At 40.1% G+C, this 27,976-nt stretch overlaps 3 protein-coding genes across 10 annotated transcripts; all 3 read left to right on the top strand.

Moving 5' to 3' along the window:
- Positions 1-365: 365 nt before the first annotated feature.
- Positions 366-9,693, top strand: socs7 (suppressor of cytokine signaling 7). 4 transcript variants are annotated; one of them, XM_079482392.1, is made up of 10 exons: positions 415-2,249; positions 2,433-2,497; positions 2,766-2,870; positions 5,147-5,278; positions 6,170-6,315; positions 6,529-6,697; positions 7,579-7,707; positions 7,964-8,099; positions 8,362-8,502; positions 8,602-9,692. In XM_079482392.1, exons 1-9 carry the CDS (start codon positions 754-756, stop codon positions 8,480-8,482), a joined length of 2,499 nt encoding a protein of 832 aa, XP_079338518.1. In that variant the 5' UTR covers positions 415-753; the 3' UTR covers positions 8,483-8,502; positions 8,602-9,692. The 4 variants fall into 4 exon arrangements, with proteins under 4 accessions (XP_079338520.1, XP_079338521.1, XP_079338518.1 ...); XM_079482393.1 differs by having other exon boundaries at positions 419-2,249; positions 8,362-8,518; positions 8,602-9,141; XM_079482394.1 differs by lacking the exon at positions 5,147-5,278 and having other exon boundaries at positions 366-2,249; positions 8,602-9,693.
- Positions 9,694-10,080: 387 nt separating this feature from the next.
- On the top strand, positions 10,081-16,875 carry sp2 (sp2 transcription factor). 5 transcript variants are annotated; one of them, XM_079482404.1, is made up of 8 exons: positions 10,081-10,200; positions 11,343-11,419; positions 11,594-12,343; positions 12,908-13,117; positions 13,199-13,484; positions 14,421-14,607; positions 14,746-14,939; positions 15,129-16,875. In XM_079482404.1, exons 1-8 carry the CDS (start codon positions 10,194-10,196, stop codon positions 15,227-15,229), a joined length of 1,812 nt encoding a protein of 603 aa, XP_079338530.1. In that variant the 5' UTR covers positions 10,081-10,193; the 3' UTR covers positions 15,230-16,875. The 5 variants fall into 5 exon arrangements, with proteins under 5 accessions (XP_079338530.1, XP_079338532.1, XP_079338533.1 ...); XM_079482406.1 differs by having other exon boundaries at positions 10,188-10,218; XM_079482407.1 differs by having other exon boundaries at positions 10,191-10,529.
- Positions 16,876-18,036: 1,161 nt separating this feature from the next.
- On the top strand, positions 18,037-27,835 carry abcc10 (ATP-binding cassette, sub-family C (CFTR/MRP), member 10). The gene is made up of 22 exons (XM_079482390.1): positions 18,037-18,155; positions 18,463-18,686; positions 18,792-20,160; positions 20,391-20,618; positions 20,935-21,091; positions 21,241-21,404; positions 21,494-21,573; positions 21,667-21,838; positions 22,347-22,445; positions 22,564-22,753; positions 22,936-23,013; positions 23,112-23,291; positions 23,374-23,503; positions 23,579-23,771; positions 23,920-24,263; positions 25,186-25,355; positions 25,502-25,662; positions 25,776-26,029; positions 26,170-26,315; positions 26,417-26,514; positions 26,929-27,041; positions 27,257-27,835. The coding sequence occupies exons 2-22, from the start codon at positions 18,499-18,501 to the stop codon at positions 27,390-27,392; spliced, it is 4,650 nt and encodes a 1,549-aa protein (XP_079338516.1). The 5' UTR covers positions 18,037-18,155; positions 18,463-18,498; the 3' UTR covers positions 27,393-27,835.
- The last annotated feature ends 141 nt before the right edge of the window (positions 27,836-27,976 follow it).

Here is a 27,976-nt window from a genome sequence, read left to right as displayed (position 1 = left end):
TATTTATAGGTCTATTGAATGACGTATTTTGAGTAAGTGTGTTATGTTAGTATTTATTGTTAATATAATGAAAATCATACGTTCAAAATAGTCAAAAGCCTAGAGATTCCGCTCACAATGCCAAAATAATTTGCAAGAATTGTTTTTTGCGAGAATTTGCCGAAATAATTGTTGCGTCAAGTGCTGCACAGAAAAGGCGATGCCACAACCAATCATATACATCAGTTGACAGACGCATGGCATATTCCAGACAACAACGCGGTAAATGACATCTGTATGACCAGCAGGACAAAAAAAAAACATTACAGCACGGTGCACGTCACTAAAGGGGACAACACATAGCCTGCAGCCAAGTGGACAGCAATGGAACCGATAAGACCAAACGCGAAACGCATCGCATTTGCGGAAGTGAGCGGGCGGGTGGGGCCTCGGTGTGCGCCGTGGAGACGCTAGTGTGACTACAGACGCCTTTAGGATTTCGCGAAATGAAGCGTTATGTATGACCCTACAAAGACCCGTGGATGTTTTTGAGGTCGGACATTAAATGGCGCTGCCGTTCGGAAATATGCGGGGTCACCGCGCGTAATGTTGAAGGGACGCCTGACAGAGAGTTGATATTCTCTAATTGTCTAGCGGCCAGTGAGTGCGCTAACTAACAGCAAGAGGATTAGACTCCCGTTAACCGATATCATATGACTGGAGCAATGTGAAACGCCGATATCGCTCGTTCCTTCAGTATATTGAGGAATAATAATGAACAACGCGCAAGATATGTCTCCCGATTTTGTCTTGATGCGCCTGGTCTCCGCGGCCGAAGATGACCGCTTGGATGAGGAGAATGGAAATCTGTCGTCGGGAAGCGGACTGACAGTGCAGGAGGTCTTGGCTCATGGGGGTATTAAGGGTAACTTTGAATGCACGCAGAATCAAATGGCCCGACACGGCCACATTTCGGCGGTGAACAAAGCTCCGCAAGCCAGCGGAACGGATGCACCTGACACTGGAGTGATGGCGACTAGACCTTCGCTGTCTGTACCGCCTCCGACGCTTCACACAGCCGAGGCCCACGGGTACGATCTCACCCACAGAGGGGGAATGGGGCCTCAGCTGTTGGTGTTCAGAAACATCTCGAGAGACTCTGACGGATTTTCTGAAAATAATTCGGAAGATCAACGTACAGTCAGGGTTTTCGAGGACCAAGACTCCGAATCTAGCGGCAGCATCAATAACAACATGCTCGGTGCCGTGGACGCTCAGCATCCTTCTGCGTGGACGCTGCATCCGCAGCTCATACCGTCAGCGGTTGCTACAAACGCGGTCGCTACAAAAGCAGAGTTCTGCCACCGGCACCGTTTAATAACGGACAAAAAAGACTGGCCGCCTTTAGTGGATACAACCCACCCCGTTTCGATGACGGAGCCCGGCTGGGGCTGCACGACGGCACAGCGGCAGCTCCAGCTCCCCGAAGGTCCAGTGTTGGAGCTGGCCAGGAAATTCGGCGAGCTTGGGGTCGCTCCGTTACCCGAATTTTTGCTCAAGGACGGCGAGCTCCCGCACTGCTCGTGTCAGAGCGTTCTCGGTTCGGCGGTGGCGGGAATCAGGCAGGGGGAGGACCCGACCGAGACCAGCGATGCTCTCTTGGTGCTGGAGGGTCTCGGGTCAGAAGAGGTAAAAGGCTTGGGTATCAATACGTGTCAAAAGTCTGAATCGCAGAATGCGGGACAGGGGGACGTGGTGAACGCGATGCCGGGTGCGTTTACGCTCAAGTGTTTCCCGGCTGTGCTGACCGGACAAGCCATGGGGGTGTCCGGCGGACTTTGCTCTCCGGCCTGTGGTGAATCGCGGCTGTGTTGTTTGTTGCGAGATTCGGTAAACACCATGGCTCAGATTGATACCACAGACAAGCGGACTCCCGAGGTCCTGTCGCCACCAGTAACATCCCAGGCTGAACCCAACCAGCATACACCGTGTTCCAGCCAGGTGTCCACTCCAAAGGCCCGGCAGGACAGGAGCGCGTCCCGTGCGCATCTGTCCTGTGCGTCGAGCGGTGGAGAGAAGACGCTCAAAGTACCTGGAAAATCCAGGAAGGGGTCGCTTAAAATCCGCCTGAGTAAACTTTTCAGAACTAAAAGTTGTAGTGGGTCTAACAACCTTTTGGACAAGAGACCTTCAGTTACGTTTTCCATATCCTCAGCTGGCAGTTTAGTTGACATGTCAGGGGCAACCGGTGGAGAACAAGATGCAGGGGGGTGAGTTTTTATAAAATATGTAACAGTACCATTAAACAGCATACAGTTTATGTGATAATATTCATAATAAACTTGAAAGTAAAAGACATTGATACAGAACATAATCAAGACTGCATTACTCTCTGCTTTTCTGTTCTAAATGTCTTATTCTAAATAATTACCCTAATAATTGTCTTTCCACAGCCAACCTCGACTAACAAGGGCACAAAGTGCCTTCTCCGCAGCTTCTTTTACTCCTCTTTTCACAGGTAAAATTAGATTTTTTAGCAATGGAAGATTTAAGGGTGGAAGCTTAAGGAATCTTTGAAATATTAAATGAAGGCACGTCGATTAATACCGGCAAACCGCTAATGAGCTTACACCGTGCATGTGGAAATATAATAACACAGACACATGATTTGGATGAGATTATTCTCATTTTAGGCCAATCTTTGGAATTAAGCTAAATAATGTCATTAATGCCATCCTTATGACTCCAGTCATTAAGTTCTGTTCTCACCATCGGTCTGCTGTTAGGAGAGACTGTGTCTCTGGTGGATGTGGACATCTCTCAACGAGGGAGAAACTCCCCTCACCCTCCCACCCCTCCGCCTCCTCCTCGTCGGAGCCTCAGTCTGCTAGGTGAGCCCCGCTACAGATGTTCACACGCCTCCTTTGATCACCCTCATTTCTTTTTTTTTTCTTTTTTGGCTTTGACATCTCCATCGGTTGAACACTTTTCAAATATTCAAGTCATAACCTCCCCCCATACTCCCTGGTATACTCCCTTTACCCCTGATTCTCCCATTTGTATCGTCTGTATCGTCCTTGAATGACCCTGTTTACATATGGGGTTTGTTTCTACCTGTTCAATTGTCAGTAGTCGGAACGTTGGTTGTAAATAGTGTCCAGTGTTTTGAGAGCAAACCATTTAGAGGTTAGTAGGAAATGTATGTGAAGACAAGTATTGGGATGAAATAGGGTTATAAACTTTGGCAGTTTTGTGTCAGCTTATGCTTAGGAAACCACAAAAATTAATTCAACTTCTCCTGAAACAAAGAATGCACATCTTACAGAAACACATCTGACAGAGTATGCAGGAGTTAAACTAATATCAATATTATATAAATCAAATATGAAATAGCATTGAGATCAAAATTTGGAATTATAGTTGGAGACCAAAATTAGTTGTTTTCATTTGATTTAGCTATATACTCTAAATTTGCGGTTTTTCATGTTATGGAAAAAACTTTTTTTATTGAAATTTGTAAATGATTAAAAACTGAGTTGTCAAAGTGGAAAAGCTAATTGTTTTGTTTGCTAGATATTTGTAGAACCCAGTGACAAACATAAAGGATGAATATTACAAATATTTAGGGCAAACCGTAGTGCATTTAGGTCTCAAAAGGGTAGCATCAATATGAGATATATGATACTGTATTTTCAGAGATATCTTTCTACAAACATGCTTATTCCTTCATTTTTTTATTTTAACTAGCCAATTTCTTTCTTGTGTTTTCATGCATTCTGCAAGCATTAAAAATATTGATGCATCACTTTACATTATTATATAAGGATTTGTTGTGGATACCCATGTATGCGGTTTTATTTCGAGTGAAGCGTGTCAGGTGTAGGGTTTCTCCAGGATTGTACGTTTATTTTGTTTGTTTGCTAAGTGTAAAAGTGTAATTTTTAGGTTTGAAGTTAAATAATGTGGCTATGTTGACATTCCATCTGAATATTATGTGTGATGAAGCTGTTTGTGAAGTGGTGAAGATGATTTATTATATGTGATTATTCAGGCCACATTTCAAATTCATGCCATTTTGATATAAAAAAGTAAAGCTCGGATGGGAAAACTCTTAAAAGTAAATAATTTCAGACAGAGACACATTTCATCTCTAGTTTGCTGTTCACTATGTTACTGGCACCTTTATCTTTCATGCTTTAGAACAGCACATTGTTAATACATGCATGCATTCAACATGTATGTGTTTGTGCCCTGGTTTTCAATATATAATACCCATGTTTGTTCTGATTTGAAACTGGTTTTGCACAGTATGTAAATCGGAAATGTGCCTGCATTTGGTTATACATGCAAGGTAGAGTTTACTGAATAGCATTAGTTGAGAATTCAGTCATGTTCTGTGTCCTATTCATAGCTTTTGGTATCAGCATTCTTTTCAACTATACAACTTTGTAGACAAATTATTTATGTTAATAAATATTAGGAATTAATTTAAACCTTGTCTATTAATTTAACTATTTATTTATTTATGGTTAGAAGGTTCAACGTTATTTTAAGTGTATGTTTTTTTTTACATTTATTTGATGCCGATATATAGTATTTATGTTCTTAAAGGAACAGTTCCCCCAAAAATTGAAATTCTGTCATCATTTACTCATCCTCGATTGTTCCAGGTCTGTATAAATATGTTTGTTCTGATGAACACAGAGAAAGATATTTGGAAGAATGCTTATAACCAAACAGTTCTGAGTCACCATTGACTACCGTAGTAGGAAAAATGACAGTGGTACTGAAAAGTGCCCCAGAACTTTTTGCTTTCCTACATTATTCAAAATATCAAATTTTGCTTTCAACAGAACAAAGAATTGTATTATGCCATCTTTCCTACTATGTTAGTCAGTGAGGTCCAATAGCTGTTTAGTTACAAGCATGTTCCAAATATCTTTCTCTGTGTTCATCAGATCAAGACAGAATTTGAATTTTTTTGAGTGAACTATTTCTTTAAGGAAGTTTCCCGCAGAGCTTTGAAGATGTGCTTTAAGCATGCCACAACACACCATCGTTCGCGTTAAACATAGACACGTGTCACTCCTGTGTACCGCTCCATTTCTTTATCTATTCCATTTCCTTATTCTCCTGGCTCTGATCCCTCCCTCCTGCTCTCTTCCAGACGATATAGGTGGGCCGCAGCCCGGGCCTTTCCTAGTGAGTGTAATGGGGGCTTCCCTGCAGTCTCTCCCTCTGCCTCTTCCTCCTCCTCCCCCTCTCCACGCTACCATCCAGCATAGTCTCAGCCTCAATGGTAAGACTTGGGTGCGTTGGAGGGGGCTTGTGCTGGTGTTTTAGGGAGCCATTCTGGTTCTGAGAGCAGACTCCAACCCGCCTGCCTGTCTTTGCCCTCAGAAGCACTTTTACTCCATGAAACACTGGAATAAACTGTGAATGTGATGTTCTTGTGAAAGGCCACCTTGTTAAACGGAGGTTTCGGCCAACTGCACGGTTTCTTTTTTCAATTCCCTTTTGCAGTTTGGTGGTAGTGTGACAGGAAGTGTAAAAAGATGGTATCGCACTGCAGTACATAATCTATGCTCTAGTTTTAGATATTTTGTGTCAATGCAATTTAAGATATAAAGGACACCTAACTTAGACTGTTATTTTGTCTACAGGGAGACAATAACAGTAATTTACTACTATTCACAGTGACCCTAATAACAAATTAAACATCTGAAAAGATAGTTCACTCAAAATGAAAATTCTGCCATCATTTGGTTCCGTGTGGTTTAAACCAGAATGGGTTTGACAACTGACCTTGTACTGACGCTGTTAGTCACCCACATTTTGCCTAACATCTCCTTTTGTGTTTCATTAAAAAGAGGAAAGCCTTGCATGTGGGTAAGTGATGACAGAATATTCGTTTGTAGGTGAACTGTCACTTTAAACCTTAAAAATTTAATTACATTTTATATCAAACTGACATTTATATCAGGAAAATAGTAAGTGCAAAGTTTTTAATTGAAATAAGCGTTAGGTAAAGTATCACTTTTAACGTATTGCCCTAAAATTTCAAAACGCAAACCAGAATACAATTGGTTGTCAAACATTAGTCAAAAGTCCACATTGAACACTTTTTTAAGACAAAGTGTGATCATAAAAAATGTTTGCTGATATATATTATGGTCTATTTATGTCTTAGATGCTTTCTTCCGGGCACTTCCTCATTCGACCCCATCACCAATGGAGACTCCAGCCCCTGCCAGATTGGCCCCGCCCCCGGTTATGTGTCCGCTGAGAGGGACTGATTCCAGCAGCTTCACTGCCAGCCTGAGAGAGCTAGAGCGGGTACGAGGAGACAGAGCCACGTCCAAGACTACAAAATAAATTGTAGTTATATGATAGTAGTATCATTGGGCATGTTGCTTTATTTATGACCTTCTAAACAATGATTGTGCCTTTTATGGTTATCTTCATGGATTTATGGGTTTTATGTGGTTTCTCTATAAGCAGCTTTTCAACAATGTTGGAAGGTCATTGTGTGTTTGTGTATGTTTGCAGTGTGGCTGGTATTGGGGGCCAATGAACTGGGAGGATGCTGAAATGAAGCTGAGAGGAAAGCCAGATGGCTCATTTTTGGTGAGGGACAGTTCAGACCCGCGATACATCCTCAGCCTCAGCTTTCGCTCGCAGGGAGTCACGCACCACACGCGCATGGAGCACTACAGAGGTACGCATGTGCATTAGATCCAGCTAAAATGTATTTTAAACACATATACTGTATACCTTAAGTCTGCTGTTTGTTACATTGGAAATGTAAACAGTGTAATACACTTTATTTTTGCATACTTTTTTTGCATCTGATATTCACATGTTTATTTAGTGTATAGACAGTTTCATCAGGCACACACGCCTGGCCCGAAGTTAACTTCCTGTCTGTGTTTGTTGATCAGTCTGGCTAGTGGCCAATGATATAACTATTTATATTCAATCCATATTCATATTGTTTTATATGAATACTTTATGTTTAATAATTGTGTTAAATAATCAATTTGTTGAATAGTTTTTTTAATAAACAGTTTGTTGTGTAACTTTGTTGGATTTAAGTTTAGCCAAGTAACGGTTGTTCTACTGGTAACCCCAAAATAATACTGGCTAGACATACTTTTAACTTACTAGCTAATGTAAGTTACTTATTTATTTTGCTATCTACAGGGACTCTATTCTTTGCAGAAGTGTACCGGATGTTAAGTTTGGGCCACAAAAGCATGCATGCGCATTAACGTTTGATTATGTCGTTGCTTTGAAACCGTCTATAGTAAATAAGTGAAGAGTCAGTGGTTCAGAATACCGTACTGAATATGCATTAATGCGTAAAGTGTCATTTATGTCACTCTAAGTACAACAGAACAAATCTTCTATTTTCGTCCTCTCTTTCCACACTGACAGCAACTTTCTGTTGATGTATGAGGAAGTCTCATTGAAACTTGCTGATGCTTGTATTATTAATATACTGTATGTAGCTACCAATGAATATTAATCTGATTTGTGTATAAACCAGGCACCACATGGGGAATTCACACATGCACTTTTTTGTATCTCACTCTTTAGGAACCTTCAGTTTATGGTGTCACCCTAAATTTGAGGACCGCTGCCATTCTGTAGTTGAATTTATCGAGCGAGCCATCATGCACTCTAAAAATGGGAAATTCCTCTACTTCCTGCGTTCACGTGTACCCGGTAAGACTGCTCATTCAAATATCCTGCTCATCTGACACTGCATTGTATGAAAAAACTTTATTTATATTTTTAAATTAATGATGTATATATTTGTTACACTTAATTTACATTTAGCTGATTCTTTGATCCAAAGCTTAATCATTTACAGTAGTGAGCCAAAAATAAAGTGAATAATATAAATATAAAGTACACAGACATTCTTTTTGTAGAGAAAGGTTAGATGTGTGAATAATGAAATGTGTGGTGTCTATATCAGGGCTGCCCCCGACCCCTGTGCAGCTGCTCTATCCAGTATCACGCTTCAGCAATGTGAAATCCCTCCAACATCTGTGCCGTTTCTGCATCCGTCAACTCGTCCGCATAGACCACATCCAGGAGTTGCCCCTTCCCAAGTATGACTCACTCTTTCTTCACATAATTTTACTGATTTATAGGAGATATATAGAAGCTAATGGTGTGCTCCAAAATAAAACATGTAATGAAATGAATACATCTGAATACTCATACTAAAGAATACCATAGTCATATTAAATACGTATTTAATCATATAAAAATACTATACTAATACGATTGTTAATGATATAGTTATAATAATAAAGAAACTGTGTAAATGACAAAATGTAAATGAAGTCTAAGTCTTCTTTTCTGTCCTAGGCCACTCATCATCTACCTAAGGAAGTTTTATTACTATGATCCAGAAGAAGAGATGTACCTGTCAATCAAAGGCATGCGCCAGGCAGCAGGTGTGGAACAGGGAGCCGAATCTGAAACATAGCCAGATCTGTCTTGTTCACTGTAAGTACTATACGAAGTGAGATTGTTATGCATGCAACTTTATCAATGTTCTGTATTCCATGAGGCACATTTAAAATAAAACACATATAATTTTTTCAGGATTTCTGTGTGTGGATAATAGATGGACCAGCGCATGGACACCTCCTGGTGAACAGCTCTGCTCCAACTCCCTGCCAGTCTTCCAGCAGCAGCCAATCAACATCAGCGGACTGGCTCCTCCTCTTTGACCGAAACTTGGACAGGGGGAGTTCAGAGGAGTGCTGGAATACTGTCTATGTTGAGCAGGCAAATAAATCCAGAGACTGAAATGACTAAAAAGACTTGAAATGTCACTGGACGGCATACAGTGGACTTGAAAAAATAATAAGTTAAACAAAACGGTACAAGGACATTTGATTTGGGGTATAGCGAAAGCCTTCATCTGTCGGTAATATTACACTGGAGTTTTTAAACTGGCCAGTTTGTGAATCCGTCTCTTGTTTTTGTTCTTCTTACTTTCCTCATCAGGCCCTTGTCCCTGGGTGGAGTGTGTGACTCCTTTATTTGTCCTTTCTGTAACTCCTTCCGTATGATCAGGCCAGACAAACTGTATTTTGAGTAAAAGACAAAGTAAACATGAATTTAAGTGGTGGTACACTTCATGATTTTGTTATATTATTAATTTAAAACTGCAATTTATAGAACGTTATTTGTACTCTCCATTGGACACATAGCTATGTTCCCTAACAGCACAATGGGATATTAAGGTTTAACACCATTGTCTTTTGAACATGTACCATTGTATTTCCACTATATTTTTTAAAGTAACAATAAATTCAGGGTGTATGAATGGGGTAATGACCCAGAACAAGCGTAATTACCCTGACACACAATTTAAGAAAGAGAACAAGTAAGAAAATACTTTAACTTACTTTACCAAAATAATTATCACTAACAGGTATTCTATTTTGACTAGCAGCATAACTTCACTCGTCAAAATATTTTAAATCAGTTGGAGCAATAATTGTGTAATACAAAATATATTTGAAGAGTTTGTTTCCAAAATGCGAACTCATTTAAAAAAATTCATGTTTTTTATTGTCGATATGTTTTTATTGTGTAAGTTAGCTGTGTTCTTTAAGTTATTATGGTTCAAGACAAACCAACTTTGATTTATATTAAATGGGCTGCACGTGAGTTATCTCATTTTGGAACCATCTCGTCATATGATAATTTGTATAGGTGTGGGTTGCACTATAGGTTGCATAACTCGTTAGATAACATTTATATTCTGAAAATACCGAAACTGCATCATTACAGAACAAGAAACTAAAACACTCCGATCGATCGAAACAGCTGTCAATTACTTTTGATTGATATGTCTTATATTTTTCTAACTGGGCGAACTAAACGTCAGTGAAATTCAAGGCTCCGCGTAATTGGTTCAATTCATCAACGTGATTTTCTGGTAAAGCCCGCCTTTTCTCTGAAAATTCGACAACCTATTGGTCGAATATATATCCTTCAACTGTCATCGACTGCTAAACATATCTCACTGGTCGGAATAAACGTCAGTCAAACATACGTTTCACTCTGATTGGTCACGATTGTTATCTCGAGGTGATTGACGCGTAACCGGATTGGCCAGGGGTTCCGAGTGGGGCGGTATCTCGTGGGGGCTCTTCGAGGCTTTACGGACAGTGAATGTCGTCATGAGCGGTGGGTAGGAATTATAACGTTGGTGTTTATATTACTTGTTACTTTTTTTAAACCTTTCCTCCGGCGACTGAAGCGAATTGTATTTTATGCATATCTTCTACCTATGTGTTATACAAAGCAAGCGTAGTACTGCGTTTTTATCAAATGCACTTCCGTAATCCGGCTTGTTTTCCGCAGCGAAGAGTTTATCTGGCTAGTTAGCGCTTTAGCATGCTAAGCCAGCAGTTTCCTCTAGCGCACTACGACTGTCTCTCTGGTCGCTTATCCCTCACGCACACTCCCCCCGAAGCGTTTTGCATGTCCCCGGAAAAGCTCAAACACGTGGAAAGGTTATTAAAATGGGTTAATACCGAATTGCACATATTGTTCTAGCACTAATGTAGATTAGCTCAACCACTTGCAGGCGTCTGAGGGTTTAGCCTGCTAACGTTAGCAACTGTAGCTTTAATGTAATGTAACTGTTAGTTTGATTTTATGCAAGCTGAAAATTGTTCCAACCTTGAAATTTACCCGAAATGCTGCTTTAGCCAAACTCTTGTTCCGATGTGTGCTATTTTTTATTATTAATCTGGTAACGAGGGCAAGTTTCAAACCAGAGAAAGTTGCAAACTGTTGAATTTATTGTTAAAGTGATCACTGTAGGATATGTATATCTTATTTTAACTCTATACTTGCTACGTACCAATTTAATTCAATCTACCGCCACACGCAGTGCGTTTTGCTAGCTCTCTCAGCCAACTGGCAAACATCGTAACATCAAGTGTTTATTAGGGTTGGGATCTGAGGTTGTGTCAATGGGGGCAGTGCTGCGTGTTCATTACTTAAGTATATATAGTAGAGCATTTCAATGTATAGTGCTACAGTGTGCTATTGGTGGATATACTTTAAAGCCTGCCTGCGAATGTCCCACCCAGTGAATAACTCATCTCTGAGGTTTAGACTCGCACAGGTAACGCCTCCTCAGATGCGCTGACATACGTGCATGACGTTTCTAAATGATTCACCGTTGCTTAGACGTCTTGTGTATTTACGGTTCTGCAAGGTTTCTTTGGTAACTTAACTAAGGTCATTCCAGGCTTTCAAAGTGTGTTAAATGTGCAAAGAGTTCCAGTCATATGAATCGATTCACTTAACTTTCACAGATCAAAGGGACAGTATGGCCGCCACTGTCGCAGTCAGCCCAAGTGAATATCTGCAGCCCTCCACCACCACTTCTCAAGTAAGATCCCTTTGATCCTTTTAGACAAGTGTGAATCTAAAAGTTTAAGCTGCGGTTAAATCACTTTTTTTCATTCTATTATCTGGCGTGTTCTGTTATACTTTTTTGCAATGTATGTGAAATGAGGCTAAAAATGAACTTCGACATTGACAAAAATGTGTTTCTAATTATTAGGATTCTCAGCCTTCCCCATTGGCCCTTCTGGCAGCTACTTGCAGTAAAATCGGGCCCCCCGCTGCTCAAGCCCCGGTGAGCACACAGCCGGCTCAGCCAACCACACGCCGTCTGCACCCCATCAAGCCCGCACCTATTGCTCCGGCTCCACCCAAAAACCTTGGGTTCCTCTCTGCAAAAGGGAATGTTATCCAGCTGCCCGCGGGTCTTGGGTCCTCAGGAGCCAGCCCCATTGTTTTTACTATTCAGAGTCCTTCACGTCCAGCAGGCACATCCACTGCCAACATCCAGTACCAAGTGATCCCTCAGTTCCAGGGGTCTCAGACCATTCAGATGATGCCTCAGGGAGGACAGATCCAGATCATCCCTGGAACCAACCAGGCTATTATTACTTCACCCATGACCATTCAGGCTTCCACACCTGCCCAGCCACCTTTGGCACCGGTTCCCCAGCCGAAGAGTGTGGCGATCAAGCCATCCTCGCAAAAGCGTCGGCAGAATAACGCCAATGCAAATACCAACGTTGTACGACTTCCTAGCGGACTCACGCTGCCTCTCAATGTCACCACAAGTGATGTGGGAGGAGCTCATGTTGTTACAGAGCCTGTTGCGGCTCCAGTGAAGGGCAAGAGGGGGAGGAAGAGACAATTGGCTTTGGCCCTGCCCGCCCCTCAACCAGCCTCACCGTCACCTGTGGCTGAGCAGGTCGAAGCATTGGTAATCGAGACCACAGCTGACAATATAATTCAGGTATGAATTTTTGTAATTCTGCTGCTTTTGCTTTTTTAAAACCTTGTATAACAGTATAGGATCAAATTTCTTACACAGTGAGGTGCTGGGTTACTGGATATCTTAAAAACACCAAATTCGATCAGATGTGATTGCTTTATGTAGTGCAATTGCTGCACTCTCAGTGTAAAATGTATATCTAAATGGCTGCTGCTATTAAAACTGTTCTGGTATGTGGCTATTGTGGTATTTGGCTATTGAGGCATGTTATAAGCACAAAAGAAAATCTAAATCATATCTGTCTTTATATCATTTAGATAAAACTTTTTACCAAGAACCATTTGATCTCTTATTAGTTTCAAATCCTGTATGCAGTAAGAGTGAAACTCACAAAACTTCCTTATCATAAAATCAAAAGAAAGAACTGAGAAATGATGATGTTGTTTATAGAAGTAGTCTGTTTTTTAAAAAAACATTAAGAATACAAATCAGAAGAAATTGTTTATTTTCTTGCATATATTTGCGTTTGATAATAGGTAGCTCCGTTTGTTAATTCGGTTTGTTTGTCATCATTTCTGATTTCAGGCAGGAAACAATCTCCTGATCGTACAGAGTCCAGGAGGGAATCAGCCTGCTATGGTACAGTTGGTTCAGCAGAAATCGGATCAACAGGTTGTTCAGATTCCTGCACAGGCTCTAAAAGTGGTACAGGCTGCTTCTGCCACACTTCCCCCTGTACCACAGAAACCAACCGTCACACCCAGTGTGCAGGTGTCCTCCCAAGAACCCACACAGGTACTGCTGAAAACCTTATTTTATTCATATTTTATTCAGAGTGTAAATCGATAACCTGGGATTAATTTCTCTCTCTTCCAGGTGCTGATTAAAACGGCCTCAGGTGAGTGGCAGGCTGTACAGTTACAGGAGACAACAGTTACCACGCCGACCACACCTACAAACAACCCCATACCTACAGTGGGCACGAAGAAGGCTCAAACAGGGACACGGAAAGAGAGGACGCTCCCTAAGATTGCCCCGGCTGGAGGAGGTCTGATAACGTTGAATGCAGCTCAGCTAGCTTCTGCTGCTCAGGCTGTTCAGACCATTAATATTAATGGTGTCCAGGTCCAAGGTGTTCCTGTGACTATCACCAACGCTGGGGGTAAGTGTGTTAGTGCATGTACTTTACACATTTAGACAATCTGTCTTCAAATAAACCACAAACTATTGTCTCTGTCTATTAAAGGAAAACTCCACCCAACAGTAATGTTCTCATTTATCACTGCCATGTTTTTCCAAACCTGTATTACTTTCTTTTTCAATGGAACAAAAATTTGTGTCTGACATTGAGTGGCTCGTGCACCTTTAAGAAACTGAAAGCATGTGTGCACACATTGCTAAGAAAACACAGACATCAGTTTAAATTACCGCGTGCGGTTCATGTCCAGCATCTTTTAGCGCTGCCACCGCCGTTCCATCTATCTGTTTCAAATGATCTCCAAATCCAGCGTTACATCCACCGTTTATATAACATTCATCACCCTAATGCAGCAAACAAACAACACAGCTGAACTTCGCGAACATAGTGCTCTCTCGCTCTCATTCTCTCTCTCTCCTGCACGCAAGGGAAATTGACTTGTGCGCATCCTCCTCCCTCTCTCCGTGGTTGATGTATCGGTGTGCCGCATGCTTTTCCTGGAGAATTTTCAAATAAGGGACTAAGAAAAGTTTCATGTTCAAATTAAACTTTCCGAAACTTGTACGAACTCTGGGGGAGTGTATCTAGTGCACCGTTAAGCACAAGAAGACGTTTAACACTATAAAGTCAAAATGCATAACACACCGTTGTACCACCCTTTAAGGCTACATTTTATCTGCGAATACGTAAAAAAACCAAAAATGAAAATTCCGTCAGTATTTACTGACCCTCAGATTGTTCCAAACCTGTATAAATGTCTTTGTTCTGCTAAACACAAAGGAAGAATGTCAGTGAACAAACAGATCTCATCCTCTATTGACTCCGATAGTATTTATTATCCCTACCATGGCTGTCAATGCGGATGAGATCTGTTTGGTTTTGATTGACTTTGTTTTGTAGGCCAGCAGCATCTGACAGTGCAGACAGTTCCAGGTGGGGGTCTGCAGCTGGGAAGTGTTCAGACACAAACACAAACAATGCAGGTAGAGCCAACACAGACACTCGCACTGGAACTGCAGAGTCAGCCAGGGGAGAAGAAACGACGCATGGCCTGCACCTGTCCAAACTGCAAAGATGCAGAAAAGAGGTGGGAAATTCCACCAATACCTTTAGCAATGGACTGGAGTTTAACAATGACAATTTCTTTCATCACATTATCATAGTAATTATATACTGCATGTGTGTTGTCAAGAAAACATTAACATGTGGTCCTTTTGTGCTACAGGCCAGGCGAGGTGGGGAAAAGAAAACACATCTGCCACATTGCAGGCTGTGAAAAGACCTTTCGAAAGACCTCCCTGCTCCGAGCTCATGTCCGGCTGCACACAGGAGAAAGACCCTTCGTGTGCAGCTGGGTTTTCTGCGGAAAACGATTTACACGCAGCGATGAACTGCAGCGACACGCTAGGACACACACAGGTCTGTAAAATGTATCCACACTCAATTTATAACACCTTTTTGGTTATTGTATTGCATCCATGTTTCAATTTAAGATTAATTTTGAACTTGGTTGCTCTGATTGTTTTTGTAGAAATGTATTTTGAAATTGGTTGATTTTTCTGAATATGAAAATTTCACTTGAGTGTGATTTGTTGTGTCTGTTTTCAGGAGACAAACGTTTTGAGTGCAATAAGTGTCAGAAACGTTTCATGCGGAGTGACCACCTCACAAAGCATTACAAAACACACATCAACACAAAGAACATGTGAATAATGTGTTTCAAGAACTTTGGGGCATACTAAAGGAAAAAGCTCGTCCAAGGGCTTTGAAGGATAGAAGGTCAACCCCACTTCATGTGTACAATATGGCCCTGGATAGTCGCCTATTCGTACCAGCCTTTCAGGCTTGAGGACACTCCTGCTGTCCCTTTTAACTCATCCTCATTGTCAGAGGAGGGCTGGCAGGCCCAAAGGTTCAGTAAGACCTAAAGCGTGCTCATCTGAGATTTATTAACATGGTTATAAGCAGTTAGAGGATGTTTTTCAGGATGAATTTCACCACTAACAGGCACTCCAGTCAAATATGGGAGATTTTCTTCTGTTCCCTAATTACAATTTTTTTACATGTTCTTTTAAGAGATCATGCTCCCAACATGACGTGTAGCAGCTATTGGACAGGGTTTTTTGGCTTTTATTGTGTAAATGTTTGTTTTCATACATACAAACATACATGTACATACATCGGCACATTTGAATACAAAAGTAATGCTTTGGACATCCTCTAACCCATTCTCATGGAATTTCTATTGTTTAATGGCTTATAACAAGTCAGGTTTTACATGGAAAGCTTAATGTTTGCTTGGTTGCTAAAAGTTCAGTTTGTTATTTTAATATTGAAAATAGTGACGCTTTGAAAGTTAAAAAAAATGTTTTAGCTTTTACATTTCCATGGTTAGACAATCATGTGTGTACAGAGGAGATAAGATAAATATCAACAGGTGTTAAGATGGCCACCTGTTTATTAACTATATAAATTGAGGAATAAGTTATTAAGAGAAATACTTATTAAACCAATATGAGTGCACATATGCTGTGTAAAGATTGCTGATTTGTCATGCATAAATGTAGATAAACAATGTTTTCAGTTGTAAACTCAAAAGAGGAAGGCATTTCCATGGAGCTGAAGTTAACTAAAATGAGAACCAGTGAGGGTGTTTTTATTTAATCTTCAATACAGGTACGCCAGCTACAGACTGATCAATTCAATAGTTCTATGTAGTCATTCCATTTGTTTTGTCCAAGCTCTCTGAAAGAGGCCTTACAAAGAAAAAATATCTGTGCTCATGTATGTTTGTAAAGTATTGTGTTTTGAGTGTAAAATGTGGGATAATTGTTACACAAATGTGTATTGGCTGGTGTTGCCAAGCATAAGATGTGGACTGTGTACAGTGTAAATGAGAAGGAAAACAACATTGTATATTTTCATTTCTATAATACGCGAGACTAATAGATTACCCTTTTTATTGACTAAAAGTTGCCTTAGTCTGCAGCACGCCATATTTAAAGAGATTTGTCCTTTTCCAGAGAACTGCATTTGTAGACCTGCTTTTTTTTCGTGTCTAATTTATAAAGTGTTAAGAAATGCCAATTTATGTGCACTGACCAAATTCAGGGTTTTCACTGAATGTATAATTTAATTACTTGGTTCATGTACCTGCATTTGATTTGACCGAATTAAAGTTCTTTATCTGTCCTTGGTATACGTCGCATTTTAAGAGCCCCGGCTTTGAAAATTGGTAGATAAACCTGTGTTTGTACTTGTATTAAGGAGCTTAGACCCGAGAACTTGGTATCTTTTTCTACAGTCAGACCACCTCTTCCACTCACCTAATAAAGCGTAACACAAAACAGTCAGCAATCAGTGTTTCCTTCTTTTTGATGTGATCCAAACTGAACATTCTCTTTAGAAAGAGGAAAGCATGGACTATTGTTTTAAAAATTAAGCATGGTTTTTGTACAGTTAAACCATAGTAACCAGTTTGCAAGTTTGTTATAGCCTATAGACCACTTCCTAATACAAGAAATTCCTGTTTCAGTTTATTAACACCACACAACGTTTGAACAAAATGCAACTTATTCAATTTTATTTATATAGCGCTTTTCACAATGTGTATTGTTCCAAAGCAACGTTACAGGAGACAAGGTAAAACACAGTAGGCTACAGTGCATGGTGTTTAGAGAACGAGCAAGATCATTCTAATAAAGCGATGTTAACAAATTTACCGAAACTTTAAACTAATCTAATATAGCAGTCTCCCGGTGAGCGGTCCTGTAGTGAGGAACCCAAACTCCAACGATTAGTAAATGGAAATAAAAACCTCGGGAGAAAGTTGGGAGGACCAGGTCCCCTCTGACGTGTCATGACTGCACTCTAATACTGAGTAGATGTTTATGAATAATAGGCAGGACTTATTAGTTAGGATTTAGGAAATGAACAAAACATTTTAACTACATTAAAATGTAAAACAAATATCTTGTAGGTTTTAATTATATATGTGAGATTAAAAATAAAATAAATAAACCTAAAACAAAGTGTTTACATCTTTTGAAGTAGTCTATATCAGAATTAACTTTATTTGCAGAGTCACAAGGATTTTTGTGGGGTTTCAAGAGCATAGAGTATGCATATAAACACAAGTAAAGCCAAATTATAAATATGCCTAATTAAAAATAAAATGTAGGTAATATTAAAAAGTATGTAAGTGGAAAGCTATTCACAGATATATACATAGTAAGTACTGTAGCCTATATTATAACATTATACGTCATAAGAATATAAACATGTATTTACATAGCCCAATTATACATAAACCTTAATGCATAAACTAACCAATATTCAAAGGGAGTTGGTTGTATTACAAATGGTTCCCAAAGGGTACATTTGCTACCAGTTTTTTGCAAATTTTCATCACAGTTTGGATGTGCTACGAACCTCCTATTTTTGTGATACACCCACGAAAGAAGGGCAATTATTCATAGAAATTGTATTTAGGTGACACGCTTCTAAAAGTGTAGTTGACTGCCAGGGGACTTTTATTTTAAAACTGACAGCCGTCGGAAGTTCTTCGCTTCACAGCTCTCGCTGATCTGTCTGATGCCTGGAGAATAAATAAACATTTGCAGTCACTTACAGCAGGTAACGTTACTAAACGTTTATATGACTTAACTACTAAAAGCGTTAGCAGCGCTAAAGTCAGCGCTTATTTCTAGTCACAATGTCTCGTGTTAGTATCAGAAGTTTTACATTTACAAACACCTGCTGACACAATGTTTCTCTCCATATATAGATTGAAAATAAAAAATTGTGATAATATTCCCAACGTTCCTTAAGCTAAGAGATGTCAGATATTGGTTGTGTCGTCAAAGCATATAGGAAGTGTATAGCTAAAGCTCTTGTCTCTGCCATCGGCTGATACAAACCTTGACAATCGTGTTTGTCTTAGGGCTGCCTTTCAGTCCACAGATGTTCACAGAAGGTCATGGGAGGAAGCACAGGTGGATATGGACCTGCTGAGCTCATATCAGAGCTGTGTCACATTGATGTGGACAGTCCATTACCTGTGTGGCAGAATGGGACCATCAGTCCATGCCTGAACCAGCTGCTGTTTGGGTCACTCTCACATGCTGTTATTGCAGTCATCTGTGCCTGTTACATTAGTGTGCCCAGGTACGTGTACAATTATATGATCTACATAAAAATCATTATTCACGCTGTTAAATTTTTTTTTTTCATATAATATTTTTTTAAAACCCTTGTCTTATTTCCCCACAGACTTAGCCATATCGCATCCTCCCTTCCCATTGGCTGGGGCTTCAGGTCTGCATCCGCCCTCCTGTCGGCTCTTCTTTTTGTAGCAGACTTGGTCCTTGTTTTTGAGCTTCACGCCCCAGACATATACCTTGACGTTTTGGCCGATGGATGCGGCGTGTTGGCCTGGTTGGTCCATTGCGGTGCACTTTTGGCCTTACAAAGATCCATTTACAGAAGAACTCGAGGCCCAGCTGCTCTTCCTGTGCTTGTTGTTCTTTCAATCCCTAACCTTGCGTTCACCCTCGTTGTTTACATCCAAGAACACATTTACTTTGATATCTCAACGCCTCTGCAGGTTGTCCGGTTAGCGTTGACTGTAACCAGGGCTGTTCTGGTTCTAGTCTACCTGCTTGGCTATACCTTCCCCTGTTACAGAACTCAAAGGGACGTCTTCTCCTGTAATGCAGAGGATGTGGCTCCTTTGATTGTCTTAGAGGTGGATGAAAGCGTGAATGTAGCAGAAGACGGCTGCAGCTGGCTGTCCAGGTTACTGTATCTGTGGTTGAATCCCTTGCTGAGGCGAGGCAAACGTGGAAAGCTGGAGAGGCCGTCGGACGTCTTCCAGCTTCCCCATCGACAGCGTACCAAAGAGGTCATTATACGTTTCCAACAATGCTGGCAGAAGTGTCTGAAATCTAAAGGTTCGGAAAGATCTGCGAAATGGGATCGGCTTCTTAGAGGAAACCTACAAGACAATTCCTGGAGTGAGGCGCAGCCAGAAGGAGTATCTGAAGGAGTAGGACAACAGGAAGTCCGGCTGTTTCAAGTGTTACACAAGGCTTTCAGTCTGCGTTACTACCTCCTGGGTGTGTTGAAGTTAGTGGCCAGTATGCTGTCTTTTGCAGGGCCCCTGCTTTTAAGTACACTAGTAGGTTTTATGGAGAAAGAAGGAGCACCAGTGAGCCAGGGCATGTGGTGCGCTTTTGGACTTTTTGCCAGCACGTTTGTTGCTGCTGTCTTGAGAAACATCTTTGTTTATGAAGTCTCAAAGGTTGCACTGGAGGCTCGAGCCGCCGTGATATCCGCCATATACGGAAAAGCTCTGAAGGTCAGTGCATCCGCTCTGGCACGCTTCAACATGGGTGAGGTGGTCAACTTCATGAGCACTGACACAGACCGTCTGGTGAATTTCTTCAACAGCTTCCACGAGGTTTGGAGTCTTCCCTTCCAGTTTGTCCTCGCACTTTACCTGCTTTACCTTCAGGTTGGCGTGGCCTTTTTGGGAGGGGTGGGTGTTGCCCTACTGCTTGTGCCTTTGAATAAAGTCTTGGCATCACGGATTTTGGAAAACAACAAACGTATGTTGGTTCACAAGGATGCAAGAGTGAAGGTGTTACTTTTTTTTAAATCAACATTTCCCACTTATTTTATGATTTGTTAAGTGAACATAAAATCAATATGTATTGTTTGCTTTCTTAAAAACAGTCTGTGTGATAATAGACTGTTAACAATGTTGAACAGATACTTCATCTAAGAATGAATATTCATTTACTCACCTTCGAGTAACGTATCCCTTTAACCAACTATCAAACAACTGAAGCTTCTTGTTTTTATCCTAAGCTCATGACAGAGATCCTTTTAGGGATTCGGGTCCTGAAGTACTACAGCTGGGAGGAGCACTTCTCTCAGAAGATTGCTGAGGCTCGCAAAAAAGAGCTACACCATCTGAGAGTGCTGAAGTACCTGGATGCTGTGTGTGTCTACACCTGGGCTGCTTTACCTGTGGTCATCTCTATACTCACCTTCATCACATACGTCCTGCTGGGAAACAGTCTTACAGCTGCAAAGGTGTGTAGCTCCCTTCAGTTTTAATACAGTATTTCAGATTAAAGTGATAGTTCACCCAAAAATTCTGTCCGCATGTTTCAATTCTGCAATTCTTCAGAACATGAAAGAAGATATTTTTGAAGAACGCTGGTAACTAAACAGCGACGGTACTCATTCACTTCTATTGAATGGACACAAAGCCAGTGCCATGTCAATGGGTACCATCGGTTACCAAAATCTTTCAAAGTATCTTCCTGTGTGTACTGGAGAAGAAAGTCTAGTGAATTGCATGGCTTAATATTATAATAAATATAATAAATATTTTTGTTTTTCATAGGTATTTAGTACTCTAGCTCTAGTAGGGATGCTCATCTTACCACTTAATGCTTTCCCGTGGGTGTTGAATGGAACTTTGGAAGCTAAAGTGTCGTTGGACCGTATTCAGCGATTCCTTACACTACAAGACCAAGATCTCTCTGTCTACTACAGTCAAGGTAAATAACCTTTTTGATATATTTACTTTACATGGAACATTTGGTGTTTTGCTTGTGATTATTTAAAATATTTTAACGGTAAATTATGCCACTGCTGGTTTATGAATTACATTTCATATAAAAAATGTTTTAATAATATTACTCTTCAGTGTTCCCAGAAGACCCTTCCTCTGTAGTTCAGATGGACCAGGCAAGTTTTTCTTGGAAAAAATCAGAGGATTTGAATTCTGTTAGCGTATCTGATGGAAAAGTGGATGACGGGTCGTCTCCCAGGAGCTTTTACCTGCATTCACTCAACTTAAGCATCAAAAGGGTATGTGACCATCGCCAGCTGAATGGTTTATTCATATTATCCTGTTGATTTACAGGGTTTGTAAATGTCTCTGTCGCTCTATGTTCCAGGGCTCTCTGGTGGTTGTGGTGGGAAAGGTTGGCTGTGGAAAAAGTTCCCTGCTGGCTGCCATAACAGGAGAACTTGACAGGTACAAATTCATGGTATCCAGCATTATGAAAAACTTAATAAGCAGATGTTAATATTTACATTCATGATGAGTTAGAGGTTTTGTCTCCTGCAGGTGTGGAGGGGATGTGTATGTTGAGGGAAGAGAGCAGGGATTTGGATTGGCTGTCCAGGAGCCGTGGATCCAGCATGCAACAGTGCGGGACAACATTCTTTTCGGCAGAGAATTTGACAACACTTTCTATCAGACTGTGATTGATGCCTGTGCCCTTGCTGATGATCTCAATGTGGGTCTATATTTATCTCATTATTACATAAACGCAATTTTATCAATATTTTACTAAAAACGACTTTTATTAGTTACCTAGATTCCTAGAATAGGAATGCCACGATATTCTGGAATTGTCCATAATTTTGATATTGATAGCTATGATTGTTGATATTATGTTAATATTACACTTGATACCTGAATCTGGTTGACACTCGCATATACGGTGGTGAATCTGCCTTAAAGATGAATTTCATTACATTTATTTATTGGAAAAACAAAATCAAGAAATTGTGACAAGATGTTTTTATGAATTCATTTGGCCATAATGGGTTATCATGACAGCCTTGGTATAGAATGGACAGTAACGGAAAGCTTATTTTTTTAATGACAGGTCTTTAAATATTAGTTTTTTCCTGGTACAAATAAAACCCTGTATGTTTGCAGGCCTCGGCTATGAATTTTGTCATTGTGTCAATGCCATTGCAGTGTTATGAAACAGACTGAATTGTGGTGTGTTTCTTCAGGTCTTGCCTAATGGGGATCAGACAGAGGTTGGGGAGAATGGGGTTACTCTGAGCGGAGGACAGAAGAGCCGGCTTGCTCTAGCTCGAGCTGTTTATATGGTGCGTGCTTACCTAGAAATACCAAAGATGATGCTTTAATAGTTCAGATTGAAGGTTTTTAGTGGTCTGGGAAGAAATATGATGTAGATATTACAGAACATTCATTCTCATATTTCAGGAGAAAGAAATCTATCTGCTGGATGATCCTTTAGCAGCAGTGGATGCCGACGTTGCCCACCATCTCATGGAGAAATGCATCTTGGGAATTCTCAAGAACAAGACCACAATTGTTTGCACTCATCGGGTAGAGTTTGCGTATAAAGCGGATGTGGTGGTGCTGATGGACGATGGGAAGATTGTAAGAACAGGTACGGTCTTTCTGATGACTTTAATAGTATGTAAGTTAATATGCAAATACAGAAAGAGTCATAAGTTTGTTGATTTATGAAAGGAATAGATACATTCCTGACAATCATAACAAACCTTAACAGGGGTTTATTCTGTAATGGTGATTGGCCGACTCATGAAATCACTCTTTTTTTCTGTTAAGGGACACCAAATGAAGTTCTGTCTCTAGTTAAATCTGTCCCTAAAGACAGCAAGAACAACAGCAATGCTAAAGAAAAAGGTATTTCCTTTTCAATTTGAAGTGACTTTGCCAAAGGCACTCTGTGTTTTCATAATACACATATATTGTAATTATGCAAACAAACTTTCTCTCGCAAGATGGGTTAGGCGGAAAGGAAGAGGCATCCAATGAGCCAGAGCCAGAGGCGGAGTTGAATGTGCTTGGGGAGGAGCAGAAGCAAATGGGCCAGCTTTCCTGGGCTGTATACCGCTCCTATTGGAGAGCAGTGGGTGGATGTATGGCTGTGTCAGTCTTACTCTCCCTTTTGCTAATGCAAGGTACTAACAGTTACATCAATATCACCTGCATGTGAAATTATCTTATTAAAACAGTTCTATTACCCTGTTCTGTTCTGTACAGTGTCTAAAAACGTGTCTGACTGGTGGCTGTCTCATTGGATTTCACATATAAAGGACAATGTGACTCAGCTGGTTTATCTGTCAGCTGTTCCACTTTTAACACTGACCATAATCCCTCCTGAAAATCTCCTGTGAGTTTGAATTTTGAAATTTGTATGAATGTTTTATTTATATTTTTATAAATAAGGAAATGTAAATTTTGTCAGATTTCATGTACCTGATAGAGGATCAGAGACTTCGGGGAATGTGAGCTCTGAACTGAAGTTTTACATGACGGTGTATGGATCTCTGGCGGCTGCTAACACGCTCTTCACAGCTGCTCGTGCTTTTCTCTTCGCTTATGGAGCGATCTGTGCCGCTACTGTTGTTCATAAAAGAGCGTTGTCCAGTGTGCTTAAGGTACCATATTATTTACCAAAAATATGATTTACTTCATTACTTCAAAGTTATTGTTGATCATTTTTAAATATATATATATATATATTTAAAATGTAATATTTTTTATGTGTTTGTGCGCATTAATATCATTTATATGCTTCCATTCTAGGCCACAATGACGTTTTTTGACACTACACCTATGGGTCGCATCCTAAATCGATTCTCCTCGGATATTTACAGTGTGGATGACTCTCTCCCCTTTGTCTTAAACATTCTTCTTGCAAATGTGTTTGGGCTGCTCGGGATGCTGGTGGTCATGTGCTATGGTTTGCCTTGGGTGCTACTCCCCTTGGTTCCACTGGGGGCGCTGTATTACCAAACTCAGTGTTTCTATCGGCACTCGTCCCGTGAGCTCAAACGACTGTGCAGTCTGACTCTCTCACCTGTTTATTCACACTTCTCAGAGACTCTCTGTGGCCTGGCCACAGTGCGGGCCAGTGGACACACTGCAAGGTACTAAAGTTACCTGTGTTTGTCTTTACAGCCTCAGTGTAGATGTAATGCCGCAGGTCAGGGGTCCCCAAACTCATTCCTGGAGGGCAGTGTGGATGCAGAGTTTAGCTCCAACCTACCTCAACACACCTGTCATGAAGAAATGTCTTTAGTCAAAAATAATGCATTACAGACTGCATGTAGAAAATGAAGCCAATTTTAGGACTATTGAGAAATATTTTTGAAACAAAAAGACAATTTCATGCAATTTAAAAAATATTTAAGCACATTTCCTCATAAATATGAATTGATGATTTTAATATAATAATGTAAGGCACTTTTTAAATTAACAAATTAAAATATATATGATATAAATAACTAAAATGTATGTTTACAAAATATAGAAATATGGTAACTTTTCTAAGTTACATTCATTAAAATTAATATGAAATAAATAATCATTTCTTTTTTCTTCACATTATAATATATTTTTCTTTAAATATAAATATATATCTTATTTTTTTATATAATTTAATTTTAATTGCATGGACAGCATAAGTTTTATTTAGATTTTCATGAAAATATCACAATTCCAAACTTCTTTATGGTAGGCATTCATTTCTACATGCAAACTATTCATTGCGTTTCTGCCTCCCCCTTTTTAAATTATTTTAATTTATTTAGTAAAATATGCTTGTTTTTTCATTCTAGTGTAAATTATGACCCAGACTGCTTTTGTGATTTTCATCCCTTTATAGTTTCTTTCACGAATTGTGTTCAATATTGAAACAGACTAAGGTCTGTGCGGTTTTGTACAATTCATCTACTTATAATACTAATTAACATCTTTGACAGCAGCACTGAGAATACTTTTGATTGACTGACTGTAAATTTATTGTGTCTAGGTCTGTTTACAACTTAGTTTCTGTGTATTTGTGAACAGATTCGAGGAAGAGAACGAGAGACGTTTAGATCAAAATCAACGTTGTCTCTTCAACAGTAACGCTGCCATGCAATGGCTGGACATTCGGCTTCAGATGATTGGTGTCACCGTGGTAACCGGCATCAGTGTGATTGCGGTTATCCAGCATCAGATGAAATCCATCGACCCAGGTTGGTTTCTATTTTTGAGATTTTACAATTAGTACTTGCTCTTAACCAGAGCGACTTACAAAAAGTGTTTAAAAGCATCATTGCATCCACCTTGACTATCATTTGTCTCTTGCAAGAAGATTTAACAAGTGCTCTTTTTTTTTAAGGCCTGGTAGGTCTGTCTCTGTCCTACGCGCTGTCCATCACCAACCTGCTGTCAGGCCTGATCTTCAGCTTTGCGCAGACAGAGATGCAGCTGGTGAGCGTAGAGCGTACCGAAGAATATTCCACCAACATCCCACAGGAGCCTCAGCAAGCTAACACGGAGGTCAGAAATGTACTAAGATTCTGACCCACGACCAGTTTTAACTATTAAACCAGCGGTTCCTAAACTATTCAAACTGTCCTTAAAGTGCATAACCTGAAATTGTACATCTGCAGGTTTCAGACTTGTGGCCCGAACATGGCCGAATTCAGTTTGTGGGTGCTGTGTTGGCGTACAGGCCAGGCTTGCCCAATGCTCTGGATGAAGTCAACCTGGAAGTATTACCTGGTGAGAGGGTCGGCATTGTGGGTCGTACAGGCTCGGGGAAATCCTCATTGTTTCTTGCCCTATTTCGCATGGTGGAGCTGAACCAGGGTCAGATTCTGCTCGACGAAGTGGACATCAGCTCTGTTAGACTTAGTCGTCTGAGGTAAGAGTTATAGTCTCTGTAAGTTAGACCCCTGTCTATGTGATTTATTTAATTTCACTTAGCCTTTTGTCATTTGTTGTTAGTGATGTGATGAGGAGCACACTTATAAATCCTGATCTACTTTGTGATGCCCTCTACAGGTCAAAGCTGGCCATCATTCCTCAGGATCCCTTCTTGTTCTCCAGCTCAGTGCGAGAGAACCTCGATCCACACGCGCGTCATCCAGACTACCGGCTGCTGGATGCTCTCGAGCAGTGCCACCTGGGAGATGTAGTACAGAGAATTGGTTAGAGTTGTTTATCTTTGACTGGCATGCACAGTTTAAGTTCATCTGTACTGAAAGGATTTAGTGTTGAATTCAGGATTTGTTTTGTATGTTCATGGCAGGTGGCCTGGATTCTGAGGTTGGAGAGAGGGGAAAGTCTCTGTCTGTGGGTCAAAGGCAGCTGCTTTGTCTTGCTCGTGCTCTGCTCACTGAGGCTAATGTATGAGTTAAAATATAGAAAATAGAAAATAAACTTGGGCTCAACAAAGACTATTGTTTTAGAAACATTTTTATTTTGACTTTATATTAGGAAAAAGAAATATATATGTAAACAATATTTGTAGTTTGTTATTAAATGTTTTCCTTATAATTTTTTATAATTCCTAATCATTTTCTTATTATAGCTAAAAATCATCAGAATTCATGAAAACAATATTACAAACATCACAGAAAACCAAATGTTATTGCATAAGAACATAAGACTGTTGGAACACACGAACTCAATCATTAACCTGACCTCTTTCACACTGGCCCCAGGCTATCGAACATCTTGCGTGTTGCGCCCTGTAAACGAAAGCAAACAAACACCTCTCATCGTACCTTCTGTTTTTGTGGTTTATTTTTACTTCAATAGATTTTATGCATTGATGAGGCCACAGCCAGTGTAGACCAGAAGACCGACCTACTCTTGCAAAAAACTATCCGAGAGAAATTCAAGCATAAAACCGTCCTCACCATCGCCCACAGGTTCTGTTTTAATACTTTTTTAATATTTTTGTTTTGTCTACATGATTTAACAGCTTAAACATGTTATTTTATTGACACATATTTGTTCTAATACTTTTTTCATGACACATTTTGGTTGCTATAATAATAAGGGTTGGACTTTGCAGTCTGCAACATTCTTCAATGGGTAGTCATGTCATACCATACAAACCCAACCTGTCTTTATTATCCCACAGGCTGAATACAATCATGGACTCAGACAGAGTACTGGTGATGCATAATGGGCAGGTGGTGGAGTTTGACAGCCCGGGCGCTCTGTGTCAAAAAGAGGATTCAGTTTTCCTAAAACTCCTACGCGGAGGAGACGAGTGAGCATCTGCATTAGAACTGACTTGAAAAATCAGCATTTTAAGATTTTCATCAAAAAGAAGACTTTAATAAGGCATAGTTCTACCTTTCTGGTTATTCGTAGAATTTGATGCATGGCCATGAAATACTAGCATTTACCTGCAGTATCAATCATGTTATACTGTAAAACTCTTTTTGTGTTATAAATAGTTGTAAGAAGGAGATGTATGTTCTGATATAAAAATGGTGTTTTTACAGATTTGCATTGTTTATTCTTTATATCTGATGGACTTGAAAGTATTTTTTACCTTTTTGTAAAGTTTTTTTTTTCTTCCGTAAAGTAGGGCGTGAGAGTATTAAAATATTTTTAAGACTACGGTTTCTATACATTGTCTCGTCTGTAAATACTCACATTGCAAAATTAGTTCCATTAAAGGTGTGAACGGCAAATAAATGAATCTCCACCCAACCAACCCTTTCTGGTATGGTGAGAGGGACTACGCCTTGAACAGGTGGGAGTTTCCAAATTCAGAACATATGAGTCATACGGGAGTACATGTGCGCATAGTTTTCCTTTATTTTAACAACTTCTTTTGATATCCTCCTAT

This window comes from Barbatula barbatula (genome assembly GCF_947034865.1).
Source record: "Barbatula barbatula genome assembly, chromosome: 20".
Lineage (NCBI taxonomy): Eukaryota > Metazoa > Chordata > Actinopteri > Cypriniformes > Nemacheilidae > Barbatula > Barbatula barbatula.
Note: the sequence above shows the minus strand (reverse complement) of the source record. Positions and strands in the feature narration are given on the sequence as shown.